General features: G+C 46.4%; 1 protein-coding gene across 1 annotated transcript; it reads right to left on the reverse strand.

The window, feature by feature from the left end:
• Positions 1–7,056: 7,056 nt before the first annotated feature.
• CHAC1 (ChaC glutathione specific gamma-glutamylcyclotransferase 1) lies at positions 7,057–10,438 on the reverse strand. Its single transcript, XM_048483467.1, has 3 exons — positions 10,038–10,438; positions 9,537–9,572; positions 7,057–8,115 (listed from the first exon to the last, which is right to left on the reverse strand). The coding sequence occupies exons 1-3, from the start codon at positions 10,434–10,436 to the stop codon at positions 7,711–7,713; spliced, it is 840 nt and encodes a 279-aa protein (XP_048339424.1). The 5' UTR covers positions 10,437–10,438; the 3' UTR covers positions 7,057–7,710.
• Positions 10,439–11,127: the final 689 nt, after the last annotated feature.

An 11,127-nucleotide genomic window follows, 5' to 3' on the forward strand; every position in this document is an offset into this window, starting at 1 on the left:
CCTGGAAGTCAACAAGGCTTACTTCCAAGTAAATAAATTTGTATTCAGGGTAGCTATACAGTTGTCTGGGTGCAACCCAAGAAGGTACTGTACTGTGTCTGTGTGTACTCTGAAAAGTGCCAAGGAAGGAAGTGGGGGACAAAGCAAGCCAATTAAATATCTATTAAGTACTTCCATTGGGTATGTTTGTTCAATGGCATAGATTGGACTAGACAATGATTTGGGGGCAGAATTTGGAATGTTACTATGTTGAGTGGTTGGGAGCAGAATGAAAGAGGCAAAAAAGAGATCACAGGTCATGTAGTGTTTATAAGGTGAATGATTGGACCTAATGCTAGGATGGACACTCAAGTCCTCTCCTCACTTTTATGGCCCTGACAATGCCTTTGGTGCACTATAGCCTAAAGAACACTTCACAGGCACTCAGATCTTTACAATAATATCATTCTTTTCACCACATGCAGACAGAAGCCCTTTTAAATAGCCCAGTAGCCTGATGGTCTGGGCAGGCTACACTTGCATTTGTCTCCTGATACATGGAATAGAACTTGGTTCTTCCCTTCACTGGCTGATACATATTACTATTTTATCACACGCTTCAGCAGATTAGCAACTGTGCTATACAATCCAAAATCTTTAGGCAGCTGGTGCTGTTATTCCGAAGGGATTTGGAAATTGGACTCCACTCTGCTCACAGTCTTGTGAGTTATAAATGTATGTTTGGACTAACCAGTGTGAGTGAGGTGAGTGAGATGATGCCAGATACTGTCAATCAGACAGTGAGGCTAGCAGACGAGCCTAAAAGACTGTGAAGCAGGTGGACCTCCAGTTAAAACCTGCGTTCTGCCATTAATTTACATGGGTAATTTAAAGTCTGTGGGGACAATTAAGATAAAGATTGTTTGACTCTTTGCACACAAGCATTCTGGGGTGATTAATTGAAGGAGAGGCCAAGATGCTGAAAACTCTCCAGCATATGAGAATTAATCTCACTGGGTTTATGTGTTTCTTAGAAACTTCCTGGCTCCCTGGAAGTACCATTGTTTATGTGATAATCATACATACGCTATCAGGAGGTTTTGTAATAGATATCTGATTTCTGCCTTCCCTTTGAGCTGCCTGAGGAAAGGACAATTAAGGGGAAATACCTCTCATGTTGCACCATGTTGTGATATGTGCTCCTGTAATCATGAGTAGTATTAGGAACCTGCAAGGACTTGTGACGTGCATCTCATTTTCCCCTACCCCACTATTCTTTCCCTTCCTGAAAGCCCCCATAGCTTTCCCTCTTTTCTGGCTTCCTTTTTTCCCTCTAGGGTTGCCAAAATCCAGTGGGGCCTGGAATCACGACAGAGCTCCCAACTATACAGATCAGTGCCCCCTTAGGTTTGCCAGCTCCAGATTGGGAAATTTCTGGAGATTTGGCCGTTGAGCTAAGAAGGATGAGTTTGTGGAAGGAAGCCATGTCAGCAAGGCATAATGCCACAGAGTCCATGCTGCAATGCAGAAATTTTCTTCAGGGGAAATTATCTCTGTTGTCTGAAGAGCAGTTGTAATTCCGGATAATCTCCAGTCCCAACCTGGATATTGGCAACCCTAGTCCCTCTGGAGGAAATGGCTGCTTTGGAGGATAGAGTATTATATTCCTCTGAGGTCCTTCTCCTCTTCAAACCCTATGCTCCTCAGGCTCCACACCTCAAATAATCTGGAATTGCCAAGCCTTTCCTACCTGACAGCCCATCTATATTTACCTTGTCCCTCTGTCTTAAGCTTTCTCTCTCCTCCATCCTGCCTCCACACTCCAGCAGCCTCTACCTGGGAAAACTGTGGCCCAGTTCTAAGGTGCCAACCACTAGGTCAGAGCCACTTGCATGGCAGGGAACATTCAAAGACTTTTGGGGTGAAACCTCATGTTTACCTCTATCCCTTTCCCTGCACTATTTCTACTTTCCCTCCTCCTGGCACCCCTCATATCCTCTCCCCCTTTCCCGCCTTATTATCTCCTCAGCCATTCACCAGCCTACTTTTTTTCTACCTCCCATCTTCACCTATATTTATTATTTATTTACTTCATAAAGGGTAAGGTCTATGACATTATATTTGGCTGAAGCCTCTCCCCTCCTTAAACTCAAGATCAACTCAGACTCCACCACAAAATCTCCAGGAGTTTCTCAGCATATGGTTGAGGATAGTGATAGTTTCCATCTTGCTGGCCTCCTTCCCCTTCCCCTTTACTATTTATTGTTGTATCATTGCTTTTTCCTTTACCTATTAGAGCATAACTGGCCTTTTCCTGGCCCTTCAAATTACTTCCCTTGGTTGTGTTTAAGGTGCCATTTTGTAAATTGGGGAGTTAATGTATTTATATAGTTTAATTGTGTGAATGTTTGTTGGAAACCGCTCTGAGTTTTACTTGTTGGGAACTGAATAAATAAATAAAAATGAAAAATAAACCTAGAGCAGACACCTCTTGTCAAGCTAGGCTCCAATAATTACTCCCTCAAATGCAAAATAGGCTTGGAAAGGACCCTTCCCCCACCCCCGCCTTTTTACTTACCAGTCTGGTCTATGGTGGATGGCTAGTAACAGCCACTGAGGGAATCTGTTGCTTAAAACCGCAGTCACTTCTTTCATCATTTTTGGGTTTTAAAATCCTTTACCCCACCCCCCAAGTATTTCTTTTTAGATTTCACATTTTTCTGCTAACCTAGAGTCCATTTAAGGATTGCAGAAAGATCTGTCTCCCCATTCACAGCTCCAGTCACCAGATTTAAGTATCCAAAGATTTGGCCAACTTCACTATTCATATATACCAGAGGCGTGCTGGGGGGAAATGGCACCTGGGACAACACCTGCTCAGGGCACCCACCCACCCTGCTCCTGCAACCCCGAGCCCCACTTACCTTTGCCAGCGGGGTTGGGCCTGGTGGCAGGCGGCTCAGGTGGGCGCTGCAACCACAGGCTGGTTCCTGCCTGAGATCAAGGAGCCGGCTCGCAGCTCAGGCGGATGCCTGAGGCTGGGTCCTGCCTCCCCGGCCTCCCTGCTCACAGGGAGGCCAGCTCTTGGGCAGTAGCTGGTCTGCAGCTGCTGGTCGCTCAGGCAGCTGCTGCACCCAGCCTCCCTGTCAGCAGGGAGGCCGGGGAGTGCAGGAGCCGGTCTGCAGCTGTGGCGCCCACCTGAGCAGCACGGAGGGAGTAGACGGGTGCCAGCGCACCCCACGTGATCAAATGGCATGCGCCTGGGGACATGGGATACTTCCATGTCCTCAAGGGCGGTACACCATTGGTATATAGAGAAGTGGGAATCTACAAGGACTTGTGAGAAGCATCTCCAGTGGTGGGTGGAGATCTCTGGCTATTACAACTGATTTACAGGCGTTAGAGGTCAGTTCACCCGGAGAAAATGGCTGTTTTGGAAGGTGGAATATATAGCATTATACCCCATTGCAATCCCTCCCCTTCCCGAACCCCATCCTCCTCAAGTCCTGCCCCCAAAATCTCCAGGTATTTCTCAACCTGGAGCTGGCAACCCTAGAAGCATCTTATTTCCCCTCCCTCACTTTTTCATCTTTCTCTTTCCTGTGATACTCTTTCCTTTTCCTTCTCTCAATCCCATCCAAAAGCAAACCTACATTTATATGCTCCTCTGTCTTCAACATTTGCTGTCCCCCCACCTGTAGCCTCTACCTAGAAACACTATGGCCCAGTTGTATGGTACTGGCCAGGACCACTTACATAGTACAGGACTTGTGAGAGGGCACCTCACTTTCCCCCATATCCACCTGCTCGTACTATTTCCTCTTTCTCTTCTCTTGACAACCCCCATTTCCTCTCTTATTCCCTGCCTCATTCTCTCCTTCTCATTTATTAATCAACCTACCTTTTATCTGCCTCCCATTTTCAGGTATATTATTTATTTACTTAATTTATACCCCAAATTTATCCACAGTGAGGAGCAAGCAGCTTACATTATTGTCCTCTACGCCTTTTAAATCCTCACAACAATTCCATGAGGTAGGTTTTCCTGGAGAAAATAGCTGCATTGGAAGGCAGTTTCCATGCAATTATAACCTGCTGAGGCCCTACCTCAAACCTGACCCTTTCCAGGATCTACCCCAAATCTTCAGGGATTTTCCAACCCAGGGTTGGCAACCCTAGTTTGTATGTTAATGATTTTAAAAAAAAAAAACATGAGGGACAATGTATTTCTGTTTTCCTCTGCAATTATGCATATTTAATTCAGGCCTGGCTTTAACCACACTGTGGCATCTTTTTTCTGCCAAATAAAAGGAGTTCTGAAGGAAACAAACTAAATTTTATATTAATAAATCAAGCTCAGGAGATTTTTAAGTGCAAGCAGAGAAGATGGGAAAGGTGGGTTTTCCAGCGAGGCTGAAAAGAAGAGGCTATGCAGGCTGAGAAGGGAAAAACAGTCAATAGATGTACTGCAAAACAGTGTCTTGTGTCTTTCATAACTGTTTTCTTGGAAGTGGAAAAGCAGACAGTCTCTCTCTAAGCTTTTCTTGGCATCTGTGCAGGCAGAGAATTGTGTTTCTGCACTTGACCTCTATCCTCAGGAGAACTGCCTCCAGTGCATCCCCTGCCCACATGATCGTGTTGAAAGAAGAGTTCAATAAGGTCCCCCTGAATGCCACTTGCTCACAGCACTCCAGCCATAAGAAGGGTGTAAGAAAATCCTCCTGGACTTCATTTGGGTGAAAGTTTACAAGGCTGGTATGGAAATAATATTTGTTCAGACATCTAGGGGAAAATATCTTCTGTGATTAGTATCATGCTACAGTTGGTGAAGCATCCATGAATGGAAACAACAGTGATCTCACTGTGGAAGTCTATTACCGACTCCCAAGCCAGACTGAAGAGCTGGATGATGCCTTCCTGAAACAGATGACCAAACTTTCAGAAAGGAGAGAAGTAATAGTAATGGAAGATTTTTATTATCCTGATATTTGTTGGAAGTCAAGCTCTGCCAAGACTATAAGGTCCAACAAATTCCTCATTTGCCTTGCAGACAATTTCATGGTCCAGAAGGTAGAAGAGGCTACAAGGGGATCAACTATTTTAGATCTGCTCCAAACCAACAATGATGACCTGGTTAATGGGCAGAAGTGGTAGGATCCTTGATGGGAGTGACCGTGTTCTCCTAGAGTTTGTTATACAGTGGAAAGGGGATGCTAAGTGTAGTCAGACACGCATTCTAGACTTTAAGAAAGCTGATTTCAGTAAACTTAACAGACTATTGGTTGTGATCCTGTGGTTAAGAATAGCAAAAGAGAAGGGAGTGCATGATGGGTGGGAGTGAGATCTTGAAGGCGCAATTTCAAACAGTTCCAAGGAGGGAAACGGGAGGAGGGAAACCAGGATGGATGTCTAAAGAACTTTCAACTGAGCTCAGCTTTAAAGGGGACATGTACAAGAAATGGAAAAAAAGGGGGAAATCAACAAAGAGGTATTCAAACAAATAGCCAAGATGTCTAGGGAAAAAGTAAAAAAAGCTAAAGCACAGAATGAGCTCAGGCTTACCAGAGAAGTTAAAAACAATTAAAAAGGCTTTTTTGGGTTATGTCTGTAGGAAAAGTAAGAAAAAGGCACATGATAAGGTCATTGTGTGGAGAAGATGGCAAAATGCTAACAGGGGTCAGAGAAAAGGCAGAACTTCTCAACACCTTCTTTGCCTTGGTCTTCTCCAAGAAGGAAAACTGCTCAACCAGGGGAAAATGGAACAGAAGATGGAATAAATGTATACCTAACGTTGGCTGCTGTTCACTTGTTTTCTCCATACACAGTCAGGGAGAAGAAAACTGCACATTATTCAAACATCTCTGTGTGTGCATAAAGTGCTGTCAAGTCACAGCTGACTTAGGGTGACCCCAATACAGGCCTTTCAAGGCAAATGAGAGGCAGAGTGGTTTGCCATTGCCTTCCTCTGTAGAGCCTTTCTTGGTGATCCTCTCTTCCAAGTACTGACCCTGCTCAGCTTCTAAGATCAAGCTATACCATGCCGCCTTCTCTCCCAATAGTATTTCTAGTATCTTAAAATATGCCACAATAAGATTATGTTGGGGTAGGGGGGCGAGTGCATTGCTTCTGGAGAAGGGAGTAATTCTGCTTTCAGCAATGGATGATGAAGGAAATGTAATATCACCAACTGAGGTATTTGTTTCCAGAGCAGAGGGCTAACATGTGGCCTGACCATGGCAAAATTGAAAAGTGGCACAAGAATAACTACATGCCTTCTTCACACTGTGCAACGTGAATCCATATATATCCACCCACACCAGGGGCACTGCAGAAAGCAAATAAGCCACCACTGCCAATGTAGGAAAAAGGGTCGTGTCCTTCTCAATAAAGGCTGGGAAAGCCTGCATTGGAAGCATCAGCTAGTCATTACAACGATGTTGCAACATCTGTGATCTTCTTGGTATGGTTTTCTTCTTCCTTTTGTGAATAACTATTGGCAGAGGCTGGAGCTGTTCTTTCACCGCAAAACAAGAAGTCCTCCTTAACTGCTTGGCAAGCTATAGAATGTCAACTTGCTTTGTTTCTAGGGGCAAGAAACTGTTTCTCTTTTTGCACACCATTGACAATGTCAGGCATTAAGCACTCTTCCATAGAAAACCATATGTCAAGGTCTGTTATGTTAACAAGCTTCAGTTACAATAGCAGCATCTTTCTGAAGCATTGTCAGAAGCTGTGAAATGCCAGCTCATTTCTGCCTTCAGGCAATCATACACAGGGCCTCCAGCCCTTACAGAAGGATGCTGTTGGGAAGTTTGGGTATTTGTTTGGTAACAAGTATGTAGATGGCACTGTGCCACGAGAAATGCTCAGCTTTAAACAGTGTTTACGTCTTACAGTCTTATGAACTGGAGGGAACAGTTCATGGAGATGTTATTTGTGCAGAGGAGCATCATATCCACCAGCCTACCACTGACTGCTGAAGTAAGTTTCTCTCCCAAGCCAGAAAATCTGGCCTAAAACCTTCACAACACTCCCTGCACCACAGGGCATATGCCAAGACACAAACCACCACTGGAAGCTTTTCCATAAGGAAATATATATATATATATTAATTACAATAAATACATCTTCAAGTTACAAAAAGTTTAGTGCACTGACCATTCATTTAAGACATGAATGAAGACATTTGGCCCCATTAGAGCCTACAGAAAGCAAGGAGCTGATATTGCACTGGAACCCCGGCATAGGCATGAGGGTTAAGTCATTGTCCAGGAGGATGGAGAGAGAAGACTGAGGCCAATCCCTCGGACTTGGAACATTCATACACTTCAGTCTCCACCACCCCAGTGGCTCTGTCAGTTTATGAGGTACAGCAAAGTTTGTAGCGCTTCAACACTGCAACCAAGTCTTTGCTTGAGAGCGGCTTCAGAAATATTGAAAAGAAATCATACTGAATCTTCAGCTGATTTCCTCTTGAAGATGAAAAAAGAGCACTGCTTGGTTTACGCTTCCTAAAGCCATGTTTTTCCAGTCAGCTATGCGTTCCCAGCATAGTTCACTACTCAGGTACCGTAAAAAACCGGCTGTGAGAAAGCTGTCCTATCCACTACTTCATCTACTGATCCTACTGATCAGACTACTACTTGCATTAAAAAGGTGCATCTCTTGTGTTCACCTCTTTGACCTTGATGAAAAATCATCTCTCAGCCCCTCCAGCAGGCAGAGTCATGTTCATTCTTCCACCAAGGATTCCTCACCATGATATAGGCAGGGTAAGATAGAGATGAGTGCCTCCTCAATTGAAAACAAATGCTCATCCTCTACCTGAGGGCAGCAGTAGCGCATGAAGTCCGCCAGTCGCAGGAGATACTCTATATTGTGACCTGAACGGCCACTGGAAACGATGATTTGAGCGGCAATGTCCTCTTCCGATGCCGGCCCAAGATAGGAGGGATTCTGAGATGTAGCAATGTAAACCAGGGCCAGGACAGGCTCACCAGCCTCTTTATCCTGGGGGTGGAACTTCACGAGCTTGGTATCGTAGCCACCCAGCACTGCTTCCCGCATATTTAAGTACTTGAGTGAGGCAGCAACTTGGTCTCCACGGAGTTCATAGGCAACACCCCAGGTGCACCCCTGGAACAAGAAGTCAAATTACAAAGGGTTATTTGCTGCTGCTTAGGCAGAAACAGAGCTATGGTCATGATACTAAGAAATTGATGGATGTGCTAAGTTTATATAAATCTGCCAAACAAGGGGAGAAAAGAGCTCTGACAGCCACCATCAGGAATGGAAATCAATACAAAGAAAAAGATATTTTGCCAGCCATTTTGAAGGCTTCTCTACTTGAATTCTAAAATTCATGTGGGTATTACCTATCTCAGAGGTGGAGATGCTAGGGGGCGGGTGTGCTTGTATTGCACTGGGAGCATGCCGGGGGCGGGGGGGGGGGAATGGAAAATCATCCCACACCCTCCCACGCCTCCCCCCCCCACACTTACCTTAGTTCAGCCTGAAAGTACAGGCTGGAAAAATGGCCTGGTCACTTGAGGCTGAAAACGGCCTTGTGAGAACTACACTTCCCAGGAGACCTTGCAAGCCCCAAGGTCTCCTGGGAAATGTAGTTCCCACCAGGCTGTTTTCAGCCTCAAGTGAACAGGCTGCTTTTTCCAAACTGCACTTCTCTAGTGGCTGAACTAACATAAGCAGCGTGTTATTGTGTTATTGTGGGGATTTTGGAAAAACACAGAGTGCCCACCGGATGCAGTATGGCCCAGCTACGCTTCTGACCCATCCCCACCCCTAAGACTGTAGATGAACATAGCTGGTACATTCAATAGCCCTGGCAAGCTTGATGCAGTTTCACCACTATTTAAGTCTTTCAAATTAACGTGATTATTTGCTCATTAGAAAGAAAAATCTTTGCTCATTCTTTGCCTAATGCATCACCTATCTGACAACACGAATAAGGAAAGGAATCTCAGAAGACACCCACAGTTCAGTCTCCAGCTCCCCTGCAAAACAGCTTTCTACAAAGAGGTTTTGCAGAAGTTCATTTCCTGGCTATGCAAACACAATGGCTCATTGCCATGTCCACAATCCAGAATGTGTTTCACCTGAGCTTCTAATTGAATCTCAGCCTCACTCATCAAACGATTAATCAGTTTTTGTAAAGGCTTTTTGAGATGCCATGGTATTGACTCAATTGCATACCAAATATTTTTCTGTAACTGTTTTCCCACTGTAGTCTGCCTCTGTCATCCAAAACTATTTACATGATAATAGACTTTCATGTCAAGAGCACTCTCGGTGCCTTTTTCCTGATGTACTGGGCATCCACAGGTCATTTTAAGACCACAGGCTAAAGCAACTGTTCTGCTGCAGTTATTCAATCAATCTAACCTTGATGTTCCTGGGAGGTAGTGGCAGTGGTAGACTCTTAAGAGGTGTGCTAGTTTGTCATACCCCCCACCCCCACCCCCACCCCCGTTAAGTATAGTTACAGAGATGTAGTTGAAAGCCAACCAGACATAAAGATACAGGCAATGAATACTTACATCATAATCTTCTAGGAGGGTGACCACTCTTCCAGGCTACATAGAAGAGGAAACAGACATGTTAGTATACTGTATTAGGTGACAAGACCCCTAACCCCATGATGAGCAATCAATATTGCCTGTAGGCAGCCAAGGTGAAAATATGGCAGGCACCAGTTCCACGGTAGCAGTGCAAGAAAATAAGGGAGGCACCAGTTGCAGCCACTGCAAGGGCAACGCCAAGGCAAAGACCATGGGGAAACTGGTGCTAGGAGAGCTCCACGGCGGACAGTTTTTAACCCTCTTGACTGCCAAACTCTCTCCATCAGCATTCCCACCAAGAGTCAACCAGCCACCCATTCCTGGCTCACACCTGGCATCCTCTCCAGTCCCCTGAATCTCAACCTTCTTCGGCAGGAGACTCACACCATCTGCTGGCGTTTTCTGCCCCCCCCCCCGCCCCAAGAGAGGAAGACGCCCAACGCCCGTCCTCCCCGCCCATGGAGTGCATTATCCTCTCACCATCTTCTCGGAGCCCCGGTGGAAAGTGTCTCCTTGCCAGAATCGACGGCTGTAGCCTCGGATGTAGCCGACCTTGCGGGAAGTGAACTCGAAATCCGGTCTCCACACCAACGAGCCGTAGCCGAAGACCCAAAGCGGGGACTTCGGAGGTGCATCTCCCGCAGCGGAGGATACCTCGTCTTGCTGCCGCACAGCGGGATGCTCTCCGCCGTCGGAGGGCGGCTGCGGCGGCTCCCTCTTCATGACCCCGCAGAAGGAGCTACAGCTGCAGCACCGCAGCCTCTTGACCCCGGGGGAGGGCTGGACAGGGCAGAGGGCGAGACTGTGGCTGAGCACGACAGACCGGTGGGGACAAGCGAGAGCTACGAAGCAGCGCCCGAAGTTAACAGTCCCTCGCATCTCTGCCCAGACGCTTAAATACCAGGCTGCCGGTAAACCCCGCCCAGTTGTCCCTGGACATGCCAGCCTCGCGCCGCCTGTCCTCCAATCAGGGCCTCCAGCGTCCCTACCGCCACGAATAGTTCCGCCTGTTGACGGCACGCAGGATTCGGATAGGTTAGAGCATCCTGCCCGTCCAGGACAGAGCTCTCCCGCTCATTGGTTGCTTTGCTGCGCGCTGTGGAAAAGACGGGATGATGCAACCTGGCTGGAAGCTTTCGAGCAAAGGCGGCAGGTGATTGCATCAGGCGGCCTCATCGAGGCTTCCCCTGGGGAGACGTGGGTGAAGAATGTCAGGATCGGGGTCAGTAGGAGGAAACGTGCCTTGAGAAAGGACGGCGGTGGCAAGGTGGAGTATCCCTGCGTCTAGTACAGCTACCATTTAAAGGCAGTGACCTGCTCCAGTTTCTGCAAAGGAGGAAACGCGCTCACGCTGTTTTCTCCCTGCAGTGATCAGAATCCATTGACAGATAAGTGAGTACATAAGCTCAACTAGGTGGCTGTTGAACTATGCTCAGCAGCAGTGTTCATTTGGAAACAGAAATCAGTAATAATGAGAATTGTGGAAAAAAGGAATAAATGCCCACTGTTCTCCATCAGCACTAGCTAGGTTAGACCTGTACGCAGAAAAAAAAAGGAAACAGCTATTAGT

The sequence above is a fragment of the Sphaerodactylus townsendi genome, linkage group LG02 (genome assembly GCF_021028975.2).
Source record: "Sphaerodactylus townsendi isolate TG3544 linkage group LG02, MPM_Stown_v2.3, whole genome shotgun sequence".
Lineage (NCBI taxonomy): Eukaryota > Metazoa > Chordata > Lepidosauria > Squamata > Sphaerodactylidae > Sphaerodactylus > Sphaerodactylus townsendi.